The following is a 27,780-nucleotide window of genomic DNA, read 5'->3' on the forward strand; positions in this document are numbered from 1 at the left end:
CCATTCCCGGCGCCCTCCGCGGCCGCCGTCCTCCGCGCTCCAAGCCCCGCCCCGGCGGCGACCGTTAGCTCGGCGGCCGCCTCAGCGCCGGGTCGCCCCCGCGCAGCCGCGCATTTCATTGGGCCGCGCTCTGCGGCCGCGAGCGCCGCGCGCCGCCTATTGGCGGCCTCCGCAGCCAGCCCGGCGGCTCCCCCAATGCGGACAGGCCGTGCGCACGATTGGCTGCGCGCGCCAAGGCCCGCCCTCCGCTCGCCGCGCGCGGCAGGCGGGTCCCGCCGAGTGAAGAGCGCCCGCGCGGCCCCTCTGGAGGGCGGCGGCGGCGGCGGCCGGGCCGCGAGGCTCTGCGCTGCGGGCGGGCCGCGGGCGCCGGAGGTAGGTGCGGGGCGCGAGGGGCGCCCCGCGGCCGGGCGGGTGGGCGGCGCTGTGGCCTGCGTGAGGCTCGCCCTTCCGCTCCCGGGCCGAGGCCGCGGGGCCGGCGGGCGGCGGGCGGGCGGGCGCGGGCGCGGGCGGGCCTGGCCACGCCGAGTCCCCCGTCCGCCTTTGTGAGGCGCCGCGGGCGCGGGCGCGGGGCCCGCCGCGGTCTGGGCCGGGGCCGGGGGCCGCCGCGCCACTCGCTCTGCGCGCGGGCCGGCCCCGGGGTGTGAGGAGACCCCTCGTCCCGTGGACCCGAAGCCGTAGACGGCTTTCGGGCGGGCAGGGTCCCGACCGCGGCGGTGCCGGCCCGGGACCCTGCCGGCCGCGAGAGCCTGGGAAACCTGAGAAGCTGCCCGTCTTTTCCACCACTTGCTCACGGACCCAGGGTCACGTAGACGATCGGGATGTGGTTTTGTCATAACAATGACCCGGGGGTAGAAACAAGTGGAAGGTGACCACCTGTTGACAGTGGTCCCTGCCAGGTGTCCTCCGATGGACCTGGGTTGCTCAGGGTAGGAACTTGATTTGTTTGCATGCTCGCATGTGCCTCGGTTACCCGGCGCCCAGCAGTCCGGGATCGGGCAGGGGACTGTGCCAGGCCCCAAATGCTAGACAGGTGTCCTGTGTCCTGGCCGCTGACTGGACTCCAGTCCTGGGCGGCGGGGTGGAGCGGGCCAGAAACCCTGCCGCAGTCGGTCACCCCACAGAGGGGGGGATGGCCAGTCAGCAGTGGCGCCTGTGAGTGTGGGATGCGAGGCTGACAGGATGAGAAAAGGACGGGTGAGGTCATTCTGACGCTGGGTTGGGCGGAAGGCTGCAACGAGAGGCTTGACTGAAAGGCGGCAGCCACAGCACTGGACCATCCGAGACGGCGCCTCCACGCCAGCCCAGCAAGTGGACCCAAGTGAAGGGCGCTGTCGGAGTGTCTTGGTTTTACACTGTGCTGGGACCTGGGGGTGCCTGCTGCAAGTCTGCTGCTGGCTCACCGTCCACTTGGTGAGCCGGGTTTGCATCCCAGTGTGCCGTCAGCTGGAGCAGTAGCAGTGGCAGGAGGACCAGCCTTTGAGCCTGTTGTGGCCCCGGCCCACCGTGTGGGGCACGTCCCCGGGCTTTTGTAATCTGACTGTGACTTCAGGGTAGGGAAGTGAGTCTTGGCCTCTTGTAGGATCGTGCTCCTTTCCTTGGCGATCTCGTCCAGTCCCTGATTTTAACGTTGTCTCTCCTGACACCTGCATGTCCGTCTCCAGCCCCGGCCTCCCTTCTCACAGCTGCACGCTTTTGGTTGCCTCTTCTACACCTCCACGTGTTACTTTGGTGCCAAGTAGCCATGTCTAAACCTAGGCTATGATCTTCACCTGCCCGAACACTCCCCACGCTGGCTTCACCACCTCTGCGCGCGACACCTCTGTCCCTGAGTGTGGAGTCTCCTCGGCCTCCATACACTCCTCAGGGCAGTTTCTCACCACCTCCAGCTTGACATGCTGGTCCAGGCTGCCTGGTGAGCCTCTTTATTTGTTTCTTTGCTCTCAACCTTGTGCCTCCTATTATCTACCCACTTAGGGATTTTCTGGACACAGAGCTGTTCTTTTCAACCGTAAGTCTAATACCAAGGCAGTGCAGACCGGAGCTACCTTGCCTGAGTGGTAAAGCACTCCACCACCTTCTCGCTGTGTGACCTTGAGCAAGTTGCTTAACCTCTCTGTCCTTAACCTTTTTCTCACAGTGCTGTGTGAGAACTGGTGAGTGATAGTGCATAACATGCTTAGAACAGGGCCTGCCTGAGGGTTGGTTGCGACTGCTGACCTTGGATCGTGTGACCTCACCGCTTGAACCCTCCTTTCCAGGGGCCCGTCTCTCAGTCCTGGTCTCCCTTGCCCTCCCTGCCCTGGCCTCTACCCCCGGGCACACTGCTGTCATCCACCACCCGGTGCTCCACCCTGGGGCCTTTGCTCTTCTCGGGGTTGCCTGGAATATCCCCTCCTCCACCTTCAGGGGGTGTTGGCTGTGAGGCCTTCACTTCCCACCCTTTCCTCAACTCCTTGCTTTGCTTTCTCTTGAACGCGTCTCAGTTTTTCTTAGTTGTTACTTGTCCGTCTCTCTGCTAATGTGTGAGCTCTGGGGCTGGGGGTTTTGTCTATCTCCCGTCCTCAGCATCTGCAGTGTTCTGTGTGCGCCACATGGAAGGCGTTGACGGGTGCAGATAACGAACAGGGAAGGTCAGGAGTGTGCTCGGGACAGCCTGCAGCGGAGCCCTCAGCGCACTGCCGCCCCAGGGCCAGGCGGCTCCCCAAACTCCAAGGACCACTCGCCACGGCTCCCAGCCTGCACTCTGGGCACCTCTTCAAGGCCTCCCTTCACCAGGTTTCATCGTTATCATCTTGGTTCTTTGCTTCTAAACTGAGCTTCTCAGCCTCTGAACATGGCTGGAGGTGTCTCCGTCCTCTTCACGTCTCTTGTTTTAGCCTTTTTGGCCCCCAGAATCATGGGTGGGCTCTTGCTGGGGTCTCTGCAGACCTGCCTGGTGCCCAGGGCTTTGGTCCTGGTCGTGTCTGTGTTCTGTAGTGCTGGGTGTGCTGACCTGTCTGTCCTCTGAAATGAGCTTTCTTGGTGCCAGGAGACTGGCCTTACCCCGCTCGGTGGTCCTTGTGCACGTCTGGTGCCTCCTCAGTGGTCTCCCGGTTCCGCGTCCGTCATCACCTGTGTGCCATGTTTCCTTGGTCCTTAGCACTTTTGGCAGACATGCCTGCGGGGGAGGTATTGTGTTCAGAAACATGAGGACACCTTGGGACCCGGGAAGTAGAAGACAGGTCAGTGGTTGCTGCCCCCTTGTTCATGCTGATACCCCCATCAGAGTAGGTGGTCAGTGAATAGTTGTTGGATGAATTGATTACATCTAAACAAGTCTTTGTTTTTTATGTCCTGTCCCTCCACTGTAACCTCTTAAACGTGTGGTGTCTGCTGTTTCCTGTCTGTCTGCAACCCGCAAGCCGCCCCGAGTGGTGTGGGCACGCATGTGTGTCTGCATCCATGTGCATGGCATGTTCGTGCGTGTCTGCACGGTGTGGGGGTGCGTGTGTGCACGTGCGTGCGTGTGTGCACGTGCGTGCGTGTCTGCACGTGTTCTGCTCTGCTGGAACCTCCCTCCCGCGGCCCTGTGTTTGGACGCCCCGCCCTGCCTTCTCAGCCTGGTGTCTTCCCTCTGGTGCAAACTCCCCAGGGTTGCGTCCTCAGCCCTTTTCTTGGTCTGCCCTCGCTCTCTGGGTGGCCTCTCCTGTGGTTTGGGTGACCGCCTGGCCGACGCATCCTGATGGCCTCGGCTGTGTTGGCCGGGTCTGCCCAGAGGCTCCGAGCACCCTTCTTTGCGGGCCCTGCCTGAATATCCCCTGGGGAGAGGCCCTGTTGGTCTTCGGGGCTGCCTTGTCCTGTGCTCGGCCTCCACCCACTCAGCAGCGTGGTCAGTTCTGTGTCCACTGTTCTCACGGGTGTGGGCCTCCCTTCTGCTTAGGGACTGAACTGTGGCCTGAGGGTCCCTTCGCCCCCGGCCTCCCTGTTGCCCCCTCATGGAGCCAGGCTCCAGGCGGCTACCAGGACTCCGGTGCCTGGGCTTAGCCGGCCCCCGCAGCCTCTCCCTGCCCGCCCGGCCAGTCGGGAGCAGAGCCACGCCCAGCCCGCTGCATCCCTGCCCCTGCCCCCATGCCCTGGGGTTCTGGGTGGCGGAGCCCGAGCTGTGCCTCTGAGGCCGTAGTGCCGCAGAGCTGAGCAGAGGGCCGCCCGCTTGCCCTGTGACTGACCGGCCCACGCAGGTGAGTGGACCCACATCACTGGTGCTGGAGGGAAGCCGCACACCCCAGTGTGCTGTGGAAGGGCGGCCGCCTGAGCCGAGCCAGGGGAGTGCCGCGGTACAGTGTAGTGGAGGAGTCCTGGTTTTTTTAATCCTTTTTGAACCTAATTATAATATGGTTTTTGTGTTTCTGAAGTTGGAAATACAGTGGACAACTAGTGAAATACTTGACTTAGGACTTATGTTATAATTTAGGTTCTGAAGAAGGGAGTCAGGTTCGCCTGTTCTGAAGCGTAGAAGGTGCTCTTCTCAGGCAGTGTCACTGAAGTCTTTACTGCACCGTCCGTAGCACTGGACTCTCGGTGCCAGGAAGCGGAAGGTCTCTGTCACTGTGTGACGACGCCTTTACGTCTCTTTGCAGGTGGAGGAAGACGGGTGCCCCTTCGGCTTGAGGACAGACTCGCGTAGTCGTCAGTCATTTAAGCTGAGTGCATTGTGATTTCCAATAATTGAGGCAGTGGTTCTAAAAGCTGTCTACATTAATGAAAAGAGCAATGTGGCCAGCTTGACTAAGCCGCCAGCGTATGCAGCGCGGGCAGGACGCACCCGGGTCTCGACGGACTTGTGCATGTTAGCTGTCTAGAGTTATGTCAGGTTTTTAAAAACTCTGGTCTTTTAAAGTAGTCCTAACCACTTTACTATGGAGACATGTGAGAGCCCCTCTCCTCTCCCGCGCGAGCCCGCAGGAGGAGTGGCGATGGAGGACCGAGCTTGCCCCCTCCGCTCGCTGCCCCGTGGACAGTCTCCACCACCTCCCCTGCAAACGTCCAGTGATGCAGAGGTAATGGACGTTGGCTCTGGTGGTGATGGACAGGCCGAACCCCCTGCTGAGGACCCGCTCAACTTCTACGGAGCTTCTCTTCTCTCCAAAGGATCCTCCTCTAAGGCCCGCCTCCTCGTAGACCCGAACTGTAGTGGCCACAGCCCGCGCACTGCGCGGCATGCACCTGCGGTCCGGAAGTTCTCCCCTGACCTTAAGTTGCTTAAGGATGTAAAGATTAGCGTGAGCTTTACGGAGAGCTGCAGGAGTGAGGACAGGAAGGTGCTGTACACGGGAGCGGAGCGCGACGTGCGGGCAGAGTGTGGCCTGGCCCTCAGCCCTGTCAGTGGGGACGTGCATGCTGGTCCCTGTGGCGGGGGCGCGGGGAACGGGGTAGGCGCCGGGGGTGAGAGTGCGGGTAGGAGGGACGAGGAGCATGAGCTGGATCAGGAAAGGAGAGTGGAGTACGCAGTGCTCGATGAGTTAGAAGACTTTACTGACAATTTGGAGCTAGAGGAAGAAGGCGCAGGCGGGTTCACGGCTAAAGCGATCGCGCAGAGAGACAGAGTGGACGAAGAGGCCTTGAATTTCTCCTACGAGGTATGTCGGCATCCCCTCCTTTGGAGCATTCTTAGCAAAACCCAAAGAGAGGTGTTTGGGAGTTGCAGCATCTCTGGGAAGCCCATGTTGCGATGTTACAGAGGAAAAAAACCCACTGGAGGTAGAAAGGTCCACGCGGAAAGAAAGCCGTCTGGAGTCCAGGGGTCCCGGCTCTGCTAACAGAGTTTGGCTGACAGGTCTGCCTTGTACCCGTGTCTCAGCCGACTTGGAACGATCTGCTGGTCACGAGCGTGTGCTTTGGCTGGCCGTTTCATCCTCTTTGTTTTTCAGATGCTCGTGCGCCACAGAGGCGCCCCTAGGCCCCCGAGACCACCTCCTCTCTGTGTTGTCGCTGACGCCTGCCCATGGGCAGGAGTGCGGGTGCCAGGGGCCGCGGTTTCTGAACAGTGTGTTTTGCAGGATGATTTTGACAATGATGTTGATGCTCTTCTGGAAGAGGGCCTCTGTGCTCCCAAAAAGAGGCGAATGGAAGAGAAATACGGAGGAGACAGCGACCACCCATCGGACGGGGAGACAAGCGTTCAGCCAATGATGACCAAGATTAAAACCGTGCTCAAAAGTAAGTCGGGCCAGGAAGTCGTGTGGGTGCTCAGCCTCATGCTACGCTGGGAGAGCCCTCAGGCTGCCGGGCGGCAGTCTGGGCGGCCGTGTGCATCTGCAGGCAGGAGGGTCCTGTCGGTGATGGGAAGCTTGGAATGTGAGGACATACCCTACGCACTGCCGTGGTATGGGAAGGGGGCTTCCGGGCGTGTGGAGGCTGCAGACAGAGGCAGTGCTGAGTGTGGGGGCTGCTCGTGACCCCTGTCTGAGTTCTTGGTTCTGTGCCGAGCACTGGGGAAGCTGCTGGAAGCAGGCAGAACTCATTCCACAGTCTGTTCTGAAAGCAGACCCGTGGCTCACATGTGGGCAGAGGTGGAGGGGTCATGGGTACACTGGGAAGAGCAGTTGGGGTGCCTTTTGGTGTCAGGTGGGCGATGGGAAGGGGCTGGAGGGACTCGGGCACACAGGTGATGCCTTCCGCTGAGCACCGTGCAGGTGGCTAGCGTGACAGGAGGAACTGAGGAGTGGCCGGCATGCCGTCTCCTGGCCGCAGAGCAGACCCGTTGGCGGGGCCGGGCGTGTGTCTGCCGCGTGGGCTGTGGTCTGGTCACGGACACGCCTCCTCCTCCTCGGTTACCCAGGGCTGGTTGCAGGCAGCTGCTCCTGGCCCAGCCCACGGGCCTGGGGTGACTGTGCATGCCCAGCCTTGCCCTCCCTCCCAGGGCCGTCCTGACGCTGGTGTTCGCCTGGCATCAGCCACGTGCAGGTGTCAGACCTGACACAAGGGAGTCCTTTCCGTTCCCACAAGTGTTGGTGGGGCTGTTTTCATCTTGTCCATGTGTTTTTTTAGATTCCATGTGGCATTTTGCTTTTGTTTCTGAGTTTTTCACTTGCTCCCAATACCGGTAAGAAAAGCAAGCTGTCCTTGAGTCTTTGTCTTGTGCATCTCCCAGCAGCCAGGCCTGTCCGTGGCAGCTCGGGACAGTGCAGGCTTGCCATCTGGTCACAGGGAGCAGTGACCCAGTCTGTGGTTCCTAGCGGAGCCTACCCAGCCCCTATGGCTGCACCCGCGGGAGGCGGGCGGAGAGGCGGTGTCAGGGTGGCAGAGCTGCAGCGAGGCCCTGTGTCTCGCAGAGTACTGTTTGGGCTCTGCGGTGTGTCCGGGGACTAGAGCAGGTGAAGAGGGTCTTGGCGCCCACGGGTCCCACAGAGGCTGGGGCCCAGCACGCATAGGAGCAGGCTTGCAGGCGGGCCTGGGCTCTCCTGGTGGGGGTGGGCCGTCCCCACCCTGCTCAGAGCTTTTCTGTAAGGCCGGCTACAGCACGCTGCTGTTTCTGCCTGGGGGCTGACTGTGACTGTCCTGACGGTGCCCACGCGGCTGTGACCACAGCTATTCTTGCCCCGCGCAGGCCGTGGCCGCCCGCCGACGGAGCCGCTGCCCGACGGCTGGATCATGACGTTCCACAACTCCGGAGTGCCTGTGTACCTGCACCGGGAGTCGCGGGTGGTCACCTGGTCGCGGCCCTACTTCCTGGGGACGGGAAGCATACGGGTAGGGGCCGTGTCCCTCGTGCGCTTGGTCTCATGAGTTGCAGGGGGAGGGTGGCCGCCAGGCAGGCCGGTGGGGGCATCAGAGGCCCGTGCGTCCGGCCTGGTGACCTGCGCGGTCTCCCTCCTCGCAGAAACACGGCCCCCCCCTGACCAGCATCCCCTGCCTGCACTACCGGAAGATGAAGGACAGCGAGGAGCGGGAGCGGGGCGTGGGGCTTGCCCCCCCGGAGCCAGATGTGCCCCCAGACGAGCCTGACCCCCTAGGGGCCGATGCGGGGCCCCCAGACGAGAAGGACCCGCTGGGGGCCGAGGCCGCGCCTGGGGCCCTGGGGCAGGTGAAGGCCAAGGTGGAGGTGTGCAAGGACGAGTCCGTCGGTAAGCTTTGGGGCGAACTTGGTCCCCAGGGAGGAGGGGCCCCGTCTGTGCCTGCCCGACCCCGAGCTCAGGAGACCTGCCCGCTGACCGGTGTCACCGCCCAGACCGCCTTTGGTCATGACCGTTCAGCCTCTGCGCCGCGGTGTGTGCGTGTGGGTCCTGGGGTCCCACCGCCGGGGTGGGCGCAGCTGCTGTTTCAGCCCCGTGGGCGCCCTCGGTCGTGGGTCATCCTTCCCATGTCTCTTCCATGGGGGCGGGCTCTCTCAGCCCCTGCCCAGTCCCTGTTAGAGAGCGGCACGTTTTTGAGCCCCAGGTGTCTGTGCGCTCCTGTCCATGAGGGGCTGGGGGCTGCTCCCAAGGAGGGGCCGCGTCTGGGGCTGGCGGGGAGGCCTCTGGGGAACGCGCTGGTGCTCTGCAGGGACGGGGGTGTTCTCGAGACACAGCTGGAAGGGGCCCTCGTCTGCCTGATGGTCTCCCCATGGCACCATCCTCAGCGCGCGCCCACTGCTCTACACTCCTGTGTGGGGAGCTCTGTGGTTTCGCTCCGTCCCTAAGTGTGCAAGCTTGAGCGTGGTGCCTCAGGCCTCTGGGAGAAGCAGCGGGGTGGGGCTGCTGGGAAGCCTGGGATCCTGGGGGAGAGGCGGGGGCAGGAGGCCGTGCTGGGCGCCATGCCTCTGCTGCGGGCCATCGGCACCTGGTTCCCATGGGGAGAAGGTCCTGGAGGCTGATAGTGGTGTTTTTTTCTAACATTCCTTTTTCTTTGTTTATTTTTGTTTTTTTTTTGTTCTAAATAAACTAAAGGGGTAGCCCAGAAGTTTCTCCTTAGGGAACCTGGCAGAGCGAAGGAGCCTGATTGCTTGGCTCCTCATCCTTGAGGGGAAGCGGGAGGGGTGTCGTGTGGCCAGGACCCGTCCTGCCACCTAGGGGGTAACTGGTTGGGAGTTCGTCACTTTTGTCTCTGGTCAATCCGCGCAGACCTTGAGGAGTTTCGGAATTACCTGGAGAAGCGCTTTGACTTTGAGCAAGTGACCGTGAAGAAGTTCAGGACGTGGGCTGAGCGTCGGCAGTTCAACCGAGAAATGAAGCGAAAACAGGCCGAGTCAGAGAGGCCCATCCTGCCCGCCAACCAGAAGCTCATCACACTGTCTGTGCAGGACGCGCCCACAAAGAAAGGTGAGCCCAGCCCCGTCCGCCCTGCGGCGCAGAGGTCCCCTCCACAGGCGGGGTCCCAGGCTGTTCTGAGACAGCCCCTATCGTCACGTCACAGAGTTTGTCATCAACCCCAACGGGAAGTCTGAGGTGTGCATCCTGCACGAGTACATGCAGCGCGTGCTCAAGGTCCGCCCCGTGTACAGCTTCTTCGAGTGCGGTGAGTGCCGCCGCCCCTCCCGGCCTTCCTGTCCCCGCCTTGTGTCTCGGCCTCCTCGGGCATCGGGCGCTGCCTGGGGCTGCTTGTCAGCCCCGCCTGCTGGGATGAGACGGGAAATGGAGGGGGTCGTCCTCACCTGCCGCCCCCTCCCCACGCCCTGCGCACAGCGTCTGCCCCCCCACAGCCACCCCGGCCTCCGGCTGGAGGAGCCGCGGTCCTGTGCTGGTTTCCGGCCCCTCTGTGCTGCCTGCAGCGCTCCTGAGTGAGGGCTGGAAGCTCGGGTCCGCTGTGGTCTCCCTGCTTCTTGGGCTTGCTGAGTCTGCATTCCCACCCCTGCCTTTTGTGTGTGCCCCTGCGCCCATCCACCTTTCTCAGACCTTGGTCTCTGTCCCTGGCAGCTCTGCCTCTGGCCCGTCTCCCTCTGTGGCTGCCCAGTGTCCCGGGGACCCCCGCCTTGCCTTCCTGCCGCAGCCGTGCCCCACGCTCTGCGGTGAGCAGAGTGTGTGTGTGCTGGTGTGCTGTGAACGTCCTGGCACATGTGTTTTAAAGTGGTCGTTTTAATTTAAGAGAACCCAAGCGAGCCTTTTGGTGCCTCAGTGACCATTGACGGTGTGACCTATGGATCTGGAACGGCGAGCAGCAAAAAACTGGCCAAGAACAAAGCTGGTAATGTGCCTGCTGGTGTCTGGGGGACCGTGTGAACCACCCTGGCTGGAGGCGGGGTGGGCGAGTCTGGTATTTATGGAGTTATCCACTTGGATCTTTTTAAGTTATGCACTCACTGGCAAGGATTCACCAAGAGGCAGGCTGTGAGAAGCGAACATAGAAGGCTTTCGTCCAGTTGGATGGGTGGGCCCGCGCCTCCTGCCCTGGCCCTCCACTCCCCCAGCACACACAGCGCTCTGGGTTGCTGGAGCCTGGGCGCCATCTGTGTAGACCCTGCACGGTGGGCATGCTCCTCAGGGGTCCTGATGTCTGTGAGGACTGCTCCCAAGTGCTTCTGGCTGAGACTTGGGGCTGCTGGTCCAGAGCACAGACAGGCAGGCCCTGGGAGCTCCTCCTGTTGGGCCTGCTGCTGGCTGTATTTGCGCACCGGGCGGGAGCGTGCTTCCGGGAGCCATTTAGCACCTCCTGGGGAGGACCAGTGGCGGGCCGGCTGTGGCTGTGTCCTCGGCCCTGGCGCCCCGTTGCTGCATGTCTTAGAGCAACTCTGTGCTCACAGAGCCTGGGCCATGTCCACTCCGTTGCTGCCTCCCCACGGCTCAGGCTGGCGCAGGATCTGAGCTCTGGGGCTCAGAGTCCGCCCCCCTTGGTCTCCCTTGGTGGCTGATGCTGAGGATGATGGACTGTGTGGCCGTCCCCGCACCAGGCTGCGCCGAGGTTGCGTGGTCTGCCTCCCCCACCCTAGGAGGCCCCTCCACTTCAGAGAGGCTCCAGAGGGTCTTCTGGCTCCACCCACCAGTGGGCTGTTTGAGGGCTCTCAAGGCAGAAAGCTGTGAGGTGCAGCCATCCTCATGGCACCCCCACCCCGGCGAGGCCAGCCCCTGCAGGCGCGCTCCTGTGCCCGGGGCGCCCACACTGGGCCCGCAGAGCTCCCCCGAGTGCCGCCCCGCCCCTGGGGCCTGGCTGCTGTCTGATCTTGGCCCCTCACCCTGTGCTCCTCCCGGCAGCCCGCGCCACGCTGGAGATCCTCATCCCTGACTTCGTCAAGCAGACATCGGAGGAGAAGCCCAGAGACAGCGAGGAGCTGGAGGTGAGCGCGGGCCCGCCGCTCGCGTTGGGACGGGGAGGCCTGCCTGGTTCTGCGGGCAGGGGCCGTCCCCCTGTCTTGCCGTGGGTGTGAGAAACTGTGTTTGCCGTACTGCACGGAAGTCACGCTGCCCTGAGAGCTGTGCGGTGGACGAGCCTTCGAGGCAGAGGCTGCAGGAGCTGGACTGGTCTTTGTGTTGAGACCCACTTGGAACTGTGAGCTGCTCGGGTAGATTGCTTCTGTGGGTTTTCGTTGCAAGGGCTTCTTACACTGAAGGATACATCCTTTTTTTAAAACCAAACTATTTCTGTTTCTTTGGTTTGCCAGGTTTTAGTTGTGTCATGTGGGTTCTAGTATTGAAGTTTAATGCATGTATGCCATAGTTTTTCCCTTTTCAGCTACACAGCACAGTAGGTTTTTGTATTCTCAGATTGTGTTTGTCACTCCCTGTTCCCGTTATCTGGTCCCCCGTCTCGTCCAGCTTCCCGACCCTGGCGGCACTGGCTGCTTTCTGTGCTGGGTCCACCACCTCTGACCTCTGTAGTCAGTGGAGCCAGACCCAGGTGCTCCTACTGACTGCTGGTGATCCGGGGCTTTATCAGCGTGAGGACGTTTCCTTCCACTCCTGGTTTGTTGACTGTTTCTGTCTGCAATGGATGTTTTGTTTTGAATTTTCTGCTTCTGTGAGATGATCACATGGTTTTTATCTTTGATTTTACTGATGTGGGGTTAAGTTCCATTAGCTTTTGAATATAAAACAAACCTCACATTCCTGGGATAAGTCCCACTCAGTTGTGGTGCACACGGTTCTCTTTATGTGTGGATCGGCTTGGCTTGCTGCTGTTTTTTTAAGGATTTCTGCAGCTGTGTTTCTAAGGGGTGCTGGTCTGTATTTTTTTTCCTTATGATGTCTTTGGTGTTGGTATCAGGGCAGTACTTGCCTCGTAGAACGAGTGGGAAAGTCTTCCTTCCTCTTTCATCGTGTGGAAAAGTTCACGAAGGATTGGTGTTAATTTTTAAACACTTGGTAGAATTCACCAGTGAAACCGTCTGGGCCTGGACTCTTCTTTGTTTTCAGGTTGTTCACTTGTTGTGCGTTCTCAGGCTTTCTGCTGCTTCTCGAGCCGGTTGTGGGATTCTGTGTCTTGGCAGGAGTTTTCCCAGGTGACCAGGTCCTCTAGGGGACTGGCATTCACAGTGCCCTCTTGTGACCCTTTTTACTTCAGCAGGGTTGTGATGTCCTTGCTTTCGTTCCTGACTTTTAGCAGTTTGAGTCTTTGTTTTCTTTTGGCCATTCTAAGTGTTTGTCAGTGTTGTTGGTCTTTTCAAATACACAGCTTCTGGTTGTGTGGAAGTTCTCTTTTTTCTTCTCTGTTTCAGATCCAGCCTTTTTTTTTTTTTTCCTGCCAGGCTTGTGTTTGGTTTGTCCTTTGTTCTAGTTTCTTATGGTTTAGGGTATTGATTTGAGGTCTTTTTAAATGTGGGGTTTACAGCTGTCAATTTTCTTCTGTGTACTAATTTGCATCCCATAATTTTCCTTTAATATATGTTGTGTTTTTGTTTTTATCTATGTCAAGATATTTTCCTAATTTCTCTTGTGATTTTTTTTTTCTTTGAACGAGTAGTTATTTTAGGACTGTTTACTTTTCATATATATGTGAATCTCCCCAGTTTCCTTCAGTTATTGATTTATAACTTAATTCCATTGTGATTCAGAACTACAGCTTGTGTGATTCCAGTCAGTCCTTGAACGTTTGTCAAGGCTTGTCCTGTGCCCGCCCGAGATGCTGGGCGTGTGTGCTTGCCAGCGGAGTGAACTGGCCGAGCTGGTGAGGGGAGTGCTCGCCTTCCTGGAGGGTCTGTCCTGGAGGGAGTGGTGTGAGTCCCCAGTTACTGCCGAGTTGTCTCTTCACTGCCATCATGTTTGCTCCCTGTATTTGGGGCTGTTAGGCGCCTATGTCTTTGTGATAATGTAATAAAGTAACAAATAGATGTTTGGTCTCTGTCCTTGGTTCCTGCAAAGAGCTCATGAAGAAGAAAAATTACCATTTGGTTTTTGTCCTCAGTTCCTGAAATAGCTCCGTTTGATAAAAGTGAAGGGGACATTTGGGACTTTTCCTGGCAGTCCTGTGGTTGGGACTGCACACTTCGGATGCAGGGGAATTGGGATCCTGTGTGCCAGGAGGTGCAGCCAAAAAGTAAAAACAATTTAAGTGAAGGGAACCCTTTATTCTAACCCCTTCCCTCTGCCTGAGTTCATGTCGAGGTGGCCCGAGGTGGGGGACTGGTTGCTGGGGGCACCTCTGTGCAGTCGGGGGTAGGACTGCAGCCCCATCCTCCACCCCCCGTGCCCGGGGTGGGCTCTCCTGTTGTGGCCGGCGGTCTGAGCAGTACCCTGAGTGTGGAGCTCAGGGTGCCCTGGCCGGCTAACACCCAGAGGTGCAGGGAGGGAGGCATGCTCAGACAGGATGCTTTTCCGCTAGCTGGGCCCAGGGCCACCTCCTGACACTGTGGGGGAGGAAGCTCCCTCGCTCCTGGAGGAGTTCTGCATGAAGAGGGTGGGGCTAGGGGCCCCAGGAGCTGGACAGTCGGGGAAGGGGCTTCCCTGAGAGGCTCTGACAGAGCGTGTGTGTGGTTGTGAGGTAAACACAGCCCGCAAGGTAAACACAGCCCCACCAGGGAGGGCGCTGTTCTCCTGAGGGTCCTACCCGCTCCGGGCTGACAAGGCCTCTGTCGCCAGCCTCCTTCTCTGAACCGGCTGGGCGCCTGCTCTTCGTCCCCGTGGCCAAGTTTCTCTTCTGTCGTGTCTGGTCACTTTCTCTATTCTAAATTCACTTACGATGGTTTTCAAGGTTTTTTTCCCAAAGGTTGTGTGTCTTTAGCTTTCTGGCCAGTGGTCTGATCAGACTCTGGTTCAGGACGGGCTCTGAGGCCAGCAGGCAGGCGTGTCTCGGGCGACCGGGCCTGAGGTGTGGGTGCAGCAACGCTGAGAGGCCGTGACAAGGGCGGGGGCGGCTGGACGGGCCCCGGGCGTGGCCGGCACTCACCAGCCGCTTCCCTTTGTAGTATTTCAACCACATCAGTATCGAGGACTCGAGGGTCTACGAGCTGACCAGCAAGGCCGGGCTGCTGTCGCCCTACCAAATCCTCCATGAGTGCCTTAAAAGGTGGGGTGTCCCTGCCCGGGACCTCTCCAGGGTACTGGCGGGGGTCCTGAGAGAGCCCTTTTGGGATGGGAGCCGCGGTTTCGGGAGGATGGTGGGTGCCATCTCGGGGCGATGTTGCTTACTGTCTGCTTTGTCCACCAGAAACCACGGGATGGGAGACACCTCCATCAAGTTTGAAGTAGTTCCTGGTAAAAACCAGAAGAGCGAATACGTCATGGCGTGTGGCAAGCACACAGTGCGCGGCTGGTGTAAGCCCCCCGCCCCTCCACCCTGCACACGCATGTACCTGCTTTCAGTGACCGCAGGTCTACTGCCTGGGCTCACCTGGGCCTCAGCCATGTGCTGACGGCGCCCAGGTACGCCCACCACACCGCACATCACCCTGAGACCCAGCCAGCCTGCACGCCGCTCTGGCGGCTAGTGTCCCGGCCTTGAGCTGCTCACCTGGCTGGGCCGTGGTCCCGGCTGCCGGCACGGCCCGCCCACTGCTGGGTCCCTGGGAGGGGAGCGGGCCTGCTGTTCTTCGCCTCGCCCGGGGCTGGAGGTGGCCTCACACAGAGACTGTGGGACTGTTTAAACACAGCCCAGCACCGGGTAAGGTGCTGGGAGAAGGTCATGCCCAAGCAGGCTGCGGGAGACTGTGCAGACTGGGCCGTCCCCACGGACACCAGCGCTGGCTGAGCCCAGCCCTGAGCAGGGGGCAGAGGCCCCGCGCCCCTCCAGTCTGTTCTGCACCCTGGCCTCTCCTCCCTCCGTCTAGAAACATCTGCCGCGCAGGACTCTCCCCTGCCCCCAGCCTGCCCTGCGGGACGCATCGTCTGTGTGTCTGCAGCTGCAGGCAGGGGGCCTCGAGAGCTGCGTCCTGGGGGACATCCTGCCCTCCCCGAGCCTCTGGCGGGCGGGGCTGTGTGGGGTGTGCCCGTCTGGACACGGTGCCCTGTGGATGTGGGTGTCTTGACTCCATGTCCACATCTCCGCCCAGGCAAGAACAAGCGCGTTGGGAAGCAGTTGGCATCTCAGAAGATCCTGCAGCTGCTGCACCCGCACGTCAAGAACTGGGGGTCCTTGCTGCGCATGTATGGCCGTGAGAGCAGCAAGATGGTCAAGCAGGTAATGGGGGGCCGGGCGAGTGCACGCGGGTGCTGTCCCAGGCACCAGCACGGCGTGCCTCTGAACAGGCCATGTGTGTCCTCTGTTTTGGCCAAGATGTTGAGGTTTCACAACACTGTTAAGTTTTTGTGCATTTAGGGCAAAGTACAGGGAACTGACATCTGTGGTCTTTGAGTTTTTCCCCTGACTTCAGAAACGGTCCCCAGTGAGTGGTGGGTGTGGAGGGTGAGGACGGCGGGCGGCACCCCAGTCGTCCCCGAAGAGCTCCTGGGTCTGGGCTGGGGTAGTGTGGGGGGCCCTGAGGTGCTGGGCTGTGCGTGGCTGAGTCACTACCTTCCTGTCTCTGCGTGCAGAGGGTCTTCCTCGGCCAGGAGCTGGGGAGAAGTGTGCCCGGCCCTGCCGGGAGGCCCCAGAGCCATCGGGGGGGTGCGGCCCGTAGGCGTCCTCACACGGCACTCACCCTATGAGAGTGCGGGGAGCGTGGTGTCGGTCCTCAGGCTTCTGGTGGCCGTGGGGCAGGGTGAGCCTGGGCCCCTGCATGCTGTCCCCCCGACCACGTTGGGACCTGGTCACCCTCGGCAGAGGCCTCTGGGCATGGTGTGTGCCTGGCTTGTGGCTGGCAGGCTGTGGGGGCCGGTGGACCCTTGCACCCAAGGCAGTGGAACCAGGGGTGGCTAGCAGCTTGGCAGGTGGGTCACGGGACGGGAGGCCCTGGCCGGTGCCGCCAGCAGGCTCTGCTCCCCAGGAGACCTCGGACAAGAGTGTGATCGAGCTGCAGCAGTTTGCCCGCAAGAACAAGCCCAACCTGCATATCCTGAGCAAGCTGCAGGAGGAGATGCGGCGGCTGGCGGAGGAGCGGGTGCGCGGTGGCTTGAATCCCTGGGGGCTGGGAACCTGACCCTCCTGTCCGGGGCGTGTGTTCGAATGACTCCTGGGAAGCGCCAGCGTGTGGTGCTGTGTGCTGGGCTCGCTCCCTCCCAGGGCTCTGCCAAGCCTGGGCTGCGGTCCCTGTGGCCCCACCCCTGACCTCAATGTCCTTCCAGGAGGAGACACGCAAGAAGCCCAAGATGTCCATCGTGGCGTCTGCGCAGCCTGGCGGCGAGCCCCTCTGCACCGTGGATGTGTGAGGGCAGCCAGCTCGGGGCTGCCAGTGCACTGGGGATCTGCCTCTGGTTCCACGGCCCTGCTGCGTGCCTGACAGCAGGCCCACGCAGCTCCTCCTGGGGGCCACCTAAGGACCCGGTGGCCGTGTTCCGGCCTCCACCCACCTGCCACACAGGCGGACGTGGACAGCTGGGAGATCGCCGTGGGGCTCTTCTCATGTGGACAGACCCTGAAGCTTTTCATGAATTTTCTGTGTAATGTGCACTGACCAGAAGTGATAGTTGATGACATGAAATGCGAAGGCCGTGCACCCTGGCTCCCACAGGCATGTAGGGACCCAGCCAGAAGGTGCAGGCCGGTACCCCTCCCCTTCCAGCCTCCTGGGTTTTCCGTCTTTTCTCTGAAAAAGTTAACAGTAGGAAGGAGTATTTCAGAGGTTGCAGGCAAACCACCATGGTGATCTTTCTTCACCTAGAGAGGTGTTGCCCGTGGGCGTGGGTGCTGCCCTGCCTGCTTGCCGGCCCGGCGTCTGTTCTTAGAGCCCTGAACACATCTTCATAGATAGAGGCCCCTCACGTTTGCTGGCCTCTGCTAATTTTTTACTAAATTTTTGCACAGTCCAGTCTGTCCACCCATCAATTTTTAAAGCTTTTATGATATTTTAGCGTTTGGAAAGAAGCTTTTACAGTGAGGGTAGAGATAGGTGTGGAATCACGTAGCAGATGTGACCAGTTAATGCATTTTAGCTCGTGGACTTACTTAAAAAGGAGCTGAAGATGCTCACTCTGGCGCAGGTGGCCCTCGATTTTATGTGCAGCTGTGCGGCGTGACCAGGCAGTCCGGTGGATGGGGGTGGGTCTGTCCCACCCTTAGCTGCGGAGCCTTCAGAATGCCCCCCTCCCACATGACTGAGGTCGGCCCCCCCGTGGACCTTTGTAAAACAATCCACGAATCAAGTCGCTGTAATTATACGCTTCTGTCCTGTTCTGTCTACGGTGGTGAATAACAACTTGACTGTTTCCCCTTAAAACAGCCAGCGCGCCACCTTGACAGTGCCTCGCGCAGGCTGGAGGTGGTGACCTCGCCACGGTCTGTCCTGCCTCTGTTCCCTTCCCCAGGTGTGGGCACAGCTCTGCTGCAGGGGCAGCTAGGCCCCCAGCCACAGTCACGAGCCTCGATGGGCGGGAAGGGGAACGACCTGCCGGTCCTCCACAGGCCACAGCCTCCTGGAGAGTGGGGGTTCCCAGCTCCCCTCAGCGCTCGCTGCCACCAGGAGGGGCCTCCTCTGGGGCAGAGACAAGCAGGTGGGGCAGCAGCACTGTGCCCTGTGCGGCTGGCTCCCAGGCCCTGCACCTCTGAGCAGCACGGGCTCTGCTGGGACTCCTGGCTGCTCCCAGTTCCGAGATGCCTTCTGGGGCCTGCCCCCCTGTGTTCACACCATACACACTGGCGGTTCAGCACTTGTTTATTCCAGTCCTTGTGGCCCATTTGGGGGTGAGGGACAGGCTTGGTGGCCTCTGTGGCTGCCTGGCCATCCTGGGCAGGCCTTGAGGACCCCAGGCTCTGCCTGTGGCTGTCCAGGTATTGTTGCAGAAGGGTTGGTTTTTGCAGCCCCTAAGAAGTTGGGGAGGCCTTGGCTTCCGGCGAGGTGTCACCTGGGGGTGCTGGTGGGGTCTGGACCACAGACTTGTGGGGCTCCAGGGCCCCCGCACCATTGGGATGCTCCACCCTCTCAAAGAGAATGAGCATCTCACAGTGTGGGGTCTGAGGGAACAGGTCCACGGCCACAGCTTTGACCGGCCGGAAGGGAGTGCCCTTGACGCGGTTGGACGGGGCCCTGCAGAGACTGTATAGGGTGAAGCATGGTCAGTGTAGGGGTATGGTGGGCCCCCTGCAGGGGCGAACCAGGCAGCCAGCCACCCACCTGACCCTACACTCACTCCACGAAGTTGCCCATGGCTGCCCGCGGGTTGCAGGACACGTAGAGCAGCCTCCGCAGGTTCTCTGCGCGGCGCACAGCCAGGACCACCCTGGAGTCTGAGCAGACACCGAACCTCAACAGGGGTCCCCGAGGCCACCCACCAAGGGGAAGGCCCGGGCAGCCCCTGGGGAGGCAGCCACTCACGCAGGCCGGCACGGGGCGGGTCCAGGACGGCCACAAGCTGCTGGGAGGCCAGCCTGCTCACCAGGGTGGGCACCAGCTCCTCGGCCCTGCCACAGTGGAACTCCACGTTGCTCAGCTCTGCAAGGGCAGAGCAGCCGTGTCAGGCAGCCCGCGACCCCTCCCACAGGCCTGCCAGACCACCATGTCCCAGAGCCCCAGGACCAAGACGCCCAAGGAAAGCCCTTCCCTGCGGGACAGCCCCAGGTGGTGTGGTGCACCGTGGGTCCTCAGTGGGGCCTTCTCTGCCCCCGCCCCACGGGTGGTAAGGGCTCAGGGCCACCTGGCCACCCCGCCACCACTGGCCCTCACCGTTGTCCAGGGCGTTCACCCGTGCATCCTCCACAGCCTCCTGGGACAGCTCGACCCCCACGACTCTCTTTACCTTCTGGAACAGGGACAGGAGGGACTGATGACCGCCCAGCCTAGGACTCCTGGGGCAGTGAAGGAGGGGCTGGTACAGGGTGGGGGGCACACAACAGGAAGTGGGACGACAGGAGTGGGGCAGGGGGTGCGCCTGGCTGGCGTGGGGGGGCTCACCCGGGCCAGGGCCAGGCCGATGGTGCCTGTGCCACAGCACACATCCAGCACCGTGCTGCCCGCATCCAGCTGGGCCCAGTCCTGGATGAGCGTGTAGAGCACCTCAGCCGCAGCGGTGTTCACCTGGGTGCGGGCCGGGCCGTCAGAGCAACCCCCCACCCGGCTCCCTCACTGCTTCCCCACCTCCAACTCCCTGGGCGCCGTAAGGCCCCTCCAGCCACTCAGTCTCCTGGCTCAAGAACACAGCTCAGTGCCGCCACCCACTACTTCCTCCTGAGTGCCGGCCCTGGCAGGCCCTGTGGCAGCAGGCACCGCAGATCCCGCCTGTGGCCCTGGGCTCCCCCCAGATACTCTGCCCATTGGTCACCCTGGCCCGCCACCCCAAGCGCCCTCCTGAGCCCAGGCTCCAGCCACCTGGAAGAAGGCGTGGGGGGAGATGCGGAAGGTCAGCCCAAGCACGTCCTCACGGATGCACCGGTCCCCGGCCACGTGCTCCAGAGGCAGGCCCTCCTGGCTGGGGGTCTTTCTGTGGGTGCGAGAGGAGCAGTCAGTCACAGTCCTCACGAAGACCATCCCAGCTGTCCCGACTACTGACCGCTGTCCTTCCTCCACGAAGTAGAGGCAGGTCACCCCACTGGCCTTGCCCGGTCCCTCCATGAAGTACTGCGCCAGAGATGCCTTCAGCCCCGCCAGCTCCTCCGGGCTCAGGTTCTGGAGCAGGCAGTAGAAAGGGCCAGTGAGACCGTCCAAGTCCAGTCTGGCCCAGACGCCCCTCCCACACACTGCCCGCCTGAGACCTGTGGGTGGAAGTAGGCAATGGCCATGGCTTGGCCGCGGCGGCTGGTACGCACGGTCAGCTGCTTCCAGTGACCTGAGTATGTCTCCGGGTCGTATGCTGAGTAGGGAGTGGACCTGCGGGAGCCACAGAGGGCCCTGAGTGCCCATGTCTGCCCCCAGTTCTGTGTCCTCCAGCCCCACCACCAGAGCCCCCTCCGGGGTGGACCCCGTCTTCTCCTCTCAAGACAGCCTCGGATATCCCAGGCCGCCAGGACCTCACCGGATGAACTCCTGGAACGCCTTCACCACCTGCTTGGTGGCCCCAGGGATATGCACGGTGTTGAAGGGGGCTGCCACGGCACACGTCCCGCTCTTGTACTTGCTGAGCCGGCAGCCCACTGTGTTGTCCTCCCCGTCCACGCCGACACCAACCAGAAACTCGCATTTGTTCCGATACTCGGTCTGCAGGACAGGCCAATGGAAACAAGAAAGACAATGGTTCTCACTCTGACCATCCCAACACTGGCAGTGCAGAGGTGATGTTAGACCCAGGCTCCCCCACGGGCCTGGCAGCTGAAGGCACCATGCTGACAGCAACCAATGGGTGTTTGGTGAGAACCAGAAACAGCTCTGAGGACAGGAGGACCAAGTGGGAGAAGTTTCTGTGGGACCCCAAGACCTAGACCTAACCTGCTGGGGGGAGGGCCGGACGCCCTCCAGCGGGCAGCAGGCCTTGTTGTGCTTGTGCCTCTGTGAGAGCAGCCAGGGCAGCAGGGCGCGGTTGGTGCTCCCGATCTCCCTGTGGGCAGAGAAGGGGCATCGGTGGGGCTCCGAACACCCCCCACCCGGGGGGCGCTCAGGACCCACTGTCCTGAGCCAGGAACACAGGGCTCTTACTGGGATGACTCCCTAAGAGGCTGTGTCTGAGATTCTGGGAGTGGGCTGAGCGAACGCCGCGCCCAGCCCGGGGTGCCCGCGCCCACACTCACCTGGCCAACTTCTGCAGCACTTGCTCACATTCCTGCCGCTTCCGCTCCAGCTGCTCCTCGTAGGGAACGGCCCAGAGAGGGGTCACCACGTCGGCGACGCACGCGGCCGGGCCGGCGGAGAGCTCCCCCCGGTCCTCTTGCCGCCTCTTCCTGGCCAAGGGGTCAGCCTTGGGCTTGGCCAGGCGCGCGCTGAGCGGGCGGCCCTTCCAAAGCGCCCCGTGCAGCACGCACAGGGCCTTGTCGCGCTCGGCGGCGCTGCGGAAAGTCACGAAGGCGCAGGGCGGCTGCCCGAAGAGCTTCGTCTTGTGGGGCTGCAGCCCGAAGCGGCCCAGGAAGCGCCGCACGTCGCTGAAGCTGGCGTGGCGCGGCACGTTCTGCAGCTCCAGCTTGAAGACCTCCGAGGTGAACAGGCCGGCCCGGATGTATCCGTAGGGCCCCGGCTCCGATGGCCCGGCCGCTGCTGCCTGCTCCTCCTCCCGCCGCGGGCCCGGTGCCGCGGCGCCGTCCTGGCCGGGATCCCCGACGTGCGCCTGGCCCTGCGTGCAAACAGCAGGCGCGGAGCTGGTAGCGGTCCGCGCGCCCGGAGCCCATCGCGGTCGCGGCCCCCAGCCCGGCCAGCTCCCCCGCAACGTACTTCGCCGTCCAACTCGTCCCCCATCGTCCGCAGCGTCCGTCGCCTCGCCTGGGGCCTGGAGCGCACACCGTCCGGCAGTGGCCTGGGAGGGGCCCGGGACTCGAACCCCCGGTCCTCGGGGCCGGGCCTCGGCCACGCGCTGCGCCGCCCGCCCGCCAGGCGCCCGCACCCGCCTGCTACCTAGGCCTGCCGCCCTACCGCCCGGCCGCCGGCGTGCACAGCGCAGGAGGCGCGTCTCTATCGTCCCCGCTTCCGGCGACGTCATCACCACGCGCCGTTCGAGCACCCCTCCCCCAGCCCAGACCTCTAGCTCCAGGGGCGCGCGCGCGGCCGCGGGGCGGAAGTGCGCGAGAGGGCCGCCGGGACTGCGTGCTCCTCCCGCGTCCCCCATCCCATCCTGCCTGGCTGGCCGGGCATGCGCCGCGGGCGTTTTGGCGGGAAGCGCGGGGCGGGCCGGACAATGCGAGTGTCCGCCGCCCGAGCCCAATAAAGCTGCGCCGGTTTTGAATAGCGGCGCGTTTCCCGCCGCCGGGGTCAGGGGTCGGGGTTCGGGTCGCGGGGCGGAGGGAAGAGCGAGTGAGTGAGCCAGCGGGCGGGCGGGAGGCGCCGGCGCCAGACGCGGAGGAAGGAGCTGCGAGCAGCCGCCGAGAGGCCGCGGAGCCCGCGACGACCGAGCCCGCCGAGCCGCCGCCGCCGCCGCCGCGCCCATGGCGGCCGCCAAGGTGGGCCGGGGGGGGCGAGCGGGCCGAGGCGGGCGCCGGGGGGCGCCGGGGCCGCTGCGGCCGGAGGCCACGTGGGCGGGCCGCGCCGTCTCCCAACCCCCGCAGGCCCGCGGGCCCGGGCGCCGCGCCGCGTGACCTTGGGGCGGCCAGGCCTCGCGCCCGCCCCCAGCCACCTGCGCGGACACGGCCGGCCCGCTAGGCTCTCCATTCATCCGGTGTCGGTCCGCGAGCCGCTACCCGCCTCCGCGCCCGCGCGGCCTGGCGGGCGGCCCTTGGCCACCGGGGCTCGTGGTGCGGAGGGGGGGGGGGGGTTTCGAGTGGCCGGCGGAGGCCTGCGTTCCTGGGCCGAGCCGGGGATCTCTGTCCGGGCGTCTTACCCTCCGGGGCTATGGATCTCTAAGCCACGTGCTCCGTGAGACAGCCCAAAACCTGATCCTTTGTGCCCCGTAGTTAGTCCTCCGTGCTGGATCCGAACTTTGGGGCTTTTATTTGCGTGAATTCTCGTGATTTACACGTCATTTCCCCAACCGAGATAAAATTGTTGGCAGAACTGAATTCTGCACATATATTAGGACGCCGCCACAACTTTTAAGCAAGAGCACAGATTTTTCTCACCCAATAAAAACTCAAAAGGGCTTGTAAGAGGAGTGCTCGACTCGAGGCCCTTCCCCACCCCCCACCCCGTCGTTGTCCCCTTAATCTGCACGTGGCAACATCTGTGTTCCCATCTTACAAATGAAGTGCGGGGGAGTTTGGGGAGCCTGTGAGGTGGTGTCCTTGCATCTGAAAGAGGATGTCGGAGTCCAGTGTCTCACTGCAGATTGGAGAAAGGCTTTGGGGGTGGTAGGTCCTTCACTAGTGGGAATGCCTCGCTCTGGGCACTGGTGGGGTCTGGCGCAGCCAGAAGGGTCACTCACGTCTCCACCCGCCACTGCAGGACACCCACGAGGACCACGACACCTCCACCGAGAATGCTGATGAGTCCAACCACGACCCCCAGTTTGAGCCAATAGTTTCTCTTCCCGAGCAAGAAATTAAAACGCTGGAAGAAGATGAAGAGGAACTTTTTAAAATGTAAGTTGGCATCTTTTCAGAAGTAGGCACATTCACTTTGAGGTCGAAAGTGTTTTTCTTAACAGGTGTTAAGGTCTCGGCTTGATCTTTAACCACAGGATTTTGTGATGGTTACTCCCATATTGAGACTAAGCAGCTCTTGAATACACTCATTCCTGGCGCCTGGGACCCACACTGCCCTGAGGCCTGTCCCGCTCTGCCCACAGCTGACAGCTTCACAGACCCCTGTCTTTGCCACCTTGCCTTTAAGACTCCCACAGCCCCCTGTCTCTGGTTGAGCATCGGGTCTTTACCAACACTGTCTTTTCCTCTTTGGCACTGACACTCTTTGAAGCTCCTGAATTTCCGATTCAGTATTTTTAATGTACGAAATGATGCTTGGAATTACAGATAAAAGGTGGGTGGTTAGTCATCGAAGTTATATTTTTAAAAAATCATTTGTGGTCTTGGTGCCTTCAACAAGAGGTTACGGTGGCCATGTCACCTTAAAGCAGCACTCACAGAAGCCATGTGGCTAGGTGATTGTGACAGAGTGCCGGCACCGCACGACACACAGGGCCCTTGGGAGAGGCTGCAAGTTAGTGGGAATCGCTGGGCCGTGGGAGGGAAGGAGGAGCCGACTCTTTACCCCTTCAAGTTCCCTCAGAAACACAAGTACGGTTTGAGTCCTCTGCTGTGGGTCAGAGGAGGGAAGCAGAGGGGATCACCAGCACTGCCGACCCTCCTCTAAGACTGGGAGGCTGGACACCAGCCCCAAGTGCCTGGGGTGGGAGTGCTGTCTGTGCCTCCCCACCTCCCCAGGGAGGCTGGGCCATTGGGAGGGGCCTCCTCCTGGGCCCACTGCTCCCTTGATGGTTGCATGTGGCGCGGAGAGCAGTCTTCGCAGGAAAGGGACCGGCAGAGCTGGGGTCCTTGGTAAGGCAGAGGGCCGGGCTGCTGTGGGCAGGAAGGCCAGGTCTCGGCCCAGAGCCTGTGGCTCTAGTGGAGGCCTGCAGCCTGTCTTCCCAGCAAAGGAAAGGCTCCTCATCTCCGGCCAGCATCCGTGGCGCCAGGGAGCCCCCGCACCGTGATGGCCTCCTCGGCCGGCACTGCAGTGGGCCCTCTGAGCAGTCAGGCTTTTCTGTAAGACTTGGGGTTCGTTGGGCCTCCTCGCTTTTCTATTGACGTCCTGACCTGCGGTTCTGGAGTAAAAGGGATTTCTGGCGAGGCCTCGGGTGCAGACGCGGCCTTGTCCCTCCTACGCCCGCTTAACGCCTCGCCCCGGTGCTTTCCTCGCAGGAGAGCCAAGCTCTTCCGATTTGCTTCAGAGAACGACCTCCCGGAGTGGAAGGAGCGGGGCACGGGGGACGTCAAGCTGCTGAAGCACAAGGAGAAGGGGACCATCCGCCTGCTCATGCGCAGGGACAAGACCCTCAAGATCTGCGCCAACCACTACAGTAGGCGGGGAGAGGGGCGGGGCCTCAGGGGGCGGGAACCCTCAAGATCTGCACCAATCACTGCAGTGGGCGGGGTCACCGAGGGCGGGGCGGGGAACCCGCAAGATCTGCACCAATCACTGCAGTGAGCAGGGCGGGGGCGGTGCGATCCGGGCGCAGGGCTGACCGGACTGGAATCGGAGGGAGCAGCCCGGAAGGGTGATGTGGCTGGACAGGTGGGCGCGGGCCTCCCAGTACCAGGGTCCCATCGACACTCGTGGACCAGCCCTCGTGTCCGCGCTCCGAGGTCGCCCGTCTCAGCCCAGACCAGCCTGCCGTTTCTGGCCTGGTCCTTGTTCTCCAGCCCAGTTTGAGGTGTTTCCCAGGATGTTTCCCTGATCGTGCTTCTCCCAGAGCCTGGCTGGTCACCGGGTCTCTGGCCTGGTGTGCAGGTGGGTGGGTGGTGGCAGAGTGGGGCCTTAAGTGCCCGGTAGGCACGCAGGCTCACCGGGGTGCTGGGCTGGGATTAGTGGTCTTGGTGCTGAGTGTGATGCGTTCCTGGGGCTGGTCCTGGGAGGCTTCTGCCAGGCATGTGGGGCAAATGTGGCTGTGGGGCACTCATTTCTTGAGAAGCTGGTCTCCTTGAGTTTCTGCGTGGCGTGAGGGATGGGCGCCCACGCTGATTCCTGGACGTGGCTCGATCTCTGGCGTACAAGCTGGTCATGGGCCTTCGGTGTCCACTTTCAGTGGCCTTTTTCCCTGGGATGTCCCTGGGCAGTGCAAGGCCGAGAGTGGTGGGTCTCCTTCACCCCACTTGCGGCTTATGCATCTCGGCTATAGCCCTGTCTCCTGTGGGCCGGGTCCTGATGTGTGGCCAAGTGTGGACTCAGCCCCTGGTGGGCACCCTGTTCAGGAAGGCTGGGCCTGCCCAGCTGTGGTCCACATCTGCCTTTGGGTCTGCTTGGACAGGGACAGGGCCGGGGCAGCGGGTGGTGAACGGGTCTGGTGGCGTTGGAGACCCCTGCTGAGGTGTCCCCGGGTCAGGGAGTGACTGCCCTCGTCCCAGATTCAGTACAGTCTTGCTTTTAAGTGGACACGGGGAGTTTTCAGGCCTTTGGATAAGATCCAGACCCACAAACCTTTGTCTGGGCCTGGATGGTGAACCTCCAACCAGGCTTTTGCTCCAGTTGGGCCTTTAGGGGTCGGGGCAGGGGTGGCCGGCTTGGCAGCCACGTGGTCCTCATGGGGTTTCTCCCTCTAGTCACGCCAATGATGGAGCTGAAGCCGAACGCGGGCAGCGACCGTGCCTGGGTCTGGAATACCCATGCTGACTTCGCCGATGAGTGCCCCAAGCAGGAGCTGCTGGCCATTCGCTTCCTCAATGCCGAGAGTAAGTGGACCCGGATGTGTGCGGGGGGCCCTCTGGAGAGGTCTGTGCTCACAGGGCTGTGCCCAGCTTGCCCTCCCCAGGCCAGGGCATCCTCCCGCTTGTGTTGTCGAGAGTGGCAGCCAGTCATTGGCCGCCTGTGCTCTGCAGGGCCTGCTCCAGCACAGTGCCTGGCAGGATGGGCTGCCCGGATGGGAATGGGCTGTCCTTGGGACCGTCCAGGACTGCGTCCCCCTTGCTGCTCAGGTTCTTTGGGGGCGTCCTCTCTTATCTCTGCAGATGCACAGAAATTTAAGACGAAGTTTGAAGAATGCAGGAAAGAGATTGAAGAGAAAGAAAAAAAAGGTGCCGCAGGCCCGTGGGAGGTTGGGGGGGGGGGGGGCTCTGCAGACTCACTCTGCACCCAGCTGCAGCCCCAGGCGGGTGCTTTTTCCGTCTGCCACAGGAACTGGCGGGGGGCTGTGATCTCTGCCCTGTTAAGGGCAGCACAGCTACCCCGGTACACGGGTGCTTTCTGGGGGCGGGCCAGCCGTGTCTCCCCGGGGCTGCGGGGGCTTGGGAAGGTGCTTGTGGTGCCTGCTTGCTCAGGCTTGTGCTACCACCGGCATCCCGGGCATATGCTCACCTGGAGACTCTGGGGCCCGGCTGGCTGCCGCGCCTCCCTCACTGTGCCCCTGTGTCCCCCAGGGTCTGGCAAGAACGACGGCGCCGAGAAGGTAGCAGAGAAGCTCGAGGCACTCTCCGTGCAGGAAGGCGAGCAGCCCCAGGACGTGGCCCCAGCGGCGGCCGAGGAGGAGCAGTGAGGCGCCCCGGGCACCTTGCCCCCGTCTCCCCCGTTTCTTTTTTTAATTTTTCCCTGCGCCTTCTTTTTGGTTTGTTTTTATTCTGTTTTGTTTTTACAAGGGACTTTATATAAAGAACTGACTTCCAACATTCAGGTTGTTTTTTTTCTAAGTTTTTGCCCTCATGAAGACAACTTCAGAAAATCTATTCCCTGGTCATGAGAATGTACCGTGCTAACTTTCTTTTCCATAGTGGAAACACTTATTTATAGTCATCAAAATAGCGAATAAACAACACATTTGAAACCTGCACGGAGGCAGGACGTGTGTGCGCCGCCCCCTCGCTCTGCCCCTGGCCTTGGGGTGAGGACGCCCACCAGGTGCCCTCGGTGTGCCCCGGGCTCTGACCGGGCGTCTTTGGGTGGCCCTCTGACCAGGCAGAGCTGCCCATTCGACCTGGAGCTGGGCTCAGCCCCGTGACCGTCCTCAGAGAAGAGTCTCCGACGTGACTCCGGGCCCTCTTGCCTGGGTAGAGGTGGGGCATCCTGGGGGCGGGGGGGTCGTCTCCCAAATGCACGGTCAGCGCCTGTGAGGCCGTGTCCTCCGCAGAGACCACCAGCTCTGAGGGAATCCCGTGGGGGCAGGGGTTTGGGGAGCATGGCAGGAGGACCCAGCTGGAGGATGCCCCAACTGTGCT

The 27,780-nt window shown here is 61.8% G+C and overlaps 3 protein-coding genes and 1 non-coding gene across 6 annotated transcripts; 3 read left to right on the forward strand and 1 right to left on the reverse strand.

The window, feature by feature from the left end:
* The first annotated feature begins 261 nt into the window (after positions 1 to 261).
* DGCR8 (DGCR8 microprocessor complex subunit) lies at positions 262 to 17,593 on the forward strand. The gene is made up of 14 exons (XM_070475798.1): positions 262 to 372; positions 4,617 to 5,615; positions 6,036 to 6,195; positions 7,586 to 7,728; positions 7,859 to 8,102; positions 9,078 to 9,275; positions 9,370 to 9,471; positions 10,039 to 10,137; positions 11,142 to 11,224; positions 14,288 to 14,388; positions 14,530 to 14,636; positions 15,371 to 15,498; positions 16,244 to 16,357; positions 16,542 to 17,593. Exons 2-14 carry the CDS (start codon positions 4,896 to 4,898, stop codon positions 16,623 to 16,625), a joined length of 2,283 nt encoding a protein of 760 aa, XP_070331899.1. The 5' UTR covers positions 262 to 372; positions 4,617 to 4,895; the 3' UTR covers positions 16,626 to 17,593.
* Positions 17,594 to 18,049: 456 nt separating this feature from the next.
* Positions 18,050 to 21,819, reverse strand: TRMT2A (tRNA methyltransferase 2 homolog A). 2 transcript variants are annotated; one of them, XM_070475800.1, is made up of 12 exons: positions 21,704 to 21,819; positions 21,070 to 21,605; positions 20,771 to 20,879; positions 20,361 to 20,542; positions 20,101 to 20,215; positions 19,899 to 20,014; positions 19,718 to 19,829; positions 19,304 to 19,426; positions 19,076 to 19,151; positions 18,728 to 18,844; positions 18,543 to 18,639; positions 18,050 to 18,448 (listed from the first exon to the last, which is right to left on the reverse strand). In XM_070475800.1, the coding sequence occupies exons 1-12, from the start codon at positions 21,725 to 21,727 to the stop codon at positions 18,217 to 18,219; spliced, it is 1,839 nt and encodes a 612-aa protein (XP_070331901.1). In that variant the 5' UTR covers positions 21,728 to 21,819; the 3' UTR covers positions 18,050 to 18,216. The 2 variants fall into 2 exon arrangements, with proteins under 2 accessions (XP_070331901.1, XP_070331900.1); XM_070475799.1 differs by having other exon boundaries at positions 19,718 to 20,014.
* A 433-nt stretch (positions 21,820 to 22,252) lies between these two features.
* RANBP1 (RAN binding protein 1) lies at positions 22,253 to 27,234 on the forward strand. 2 transcript variants are annotated; one of them, XM_070475801.1, is made up of 6 exons: positions 22,253 to 22,425; positions 23,363 to 23,499; positions 24,778 to 24,935; positions 26,176 to 26,304; positions 26,581 to 26,646; positions 26,989 to 27,234. In XM_070475801.1, the coding sequence occupies exons 1-6, from the start codon at positions 22,411 to 22,413 to the stop codon at positions 27,102 to 27,104; spliced, it is 621 nt and encodes a 206-aa protein (XP_070331902.1). In that variant the 5' UTR covers positions 22,253 to 22,410; the 3' UTR covers positions 27,105 to 27,234. The 2 variants fall into 2 exon arrangements, with proteins under 2 accessions (XP_070331902.1, XP_020759152.2); XM_020903493.2 differs by lacking the exon at positions 22,253 to 22,425 and adding an exon at positions 22,753 to 23,268.
* LOC139037902 (small nucleolar RNA SNORA77) lies at positions 26,688 to 26,810 on the forward strand. Its single transcript, XR_011490851.1, has one exon. It is a non-coding gene; the product is annotated as a small nucleolar RNA SNORA77 (small nucleolar RNA).
* Positions 27,235 to 27,780: the final 546 nt, after the last annotated feature.

This window comes from Odocoileus virginianus, chromosome 12 (genome assembly GCF_023699985.2).
Source record: "Odocoileus virginianus isolate 20LAN1187 ecotype Illinois chromosome 12, Ovbor_1.2, whole genome shotgun sequence".
Taxonomy (NCBI): Eukaryota; Metazoa; Chordata; class Mammalia; order Artiodactyla; family Cervidae; genus Odocoileus; species Odocoileus virginianus.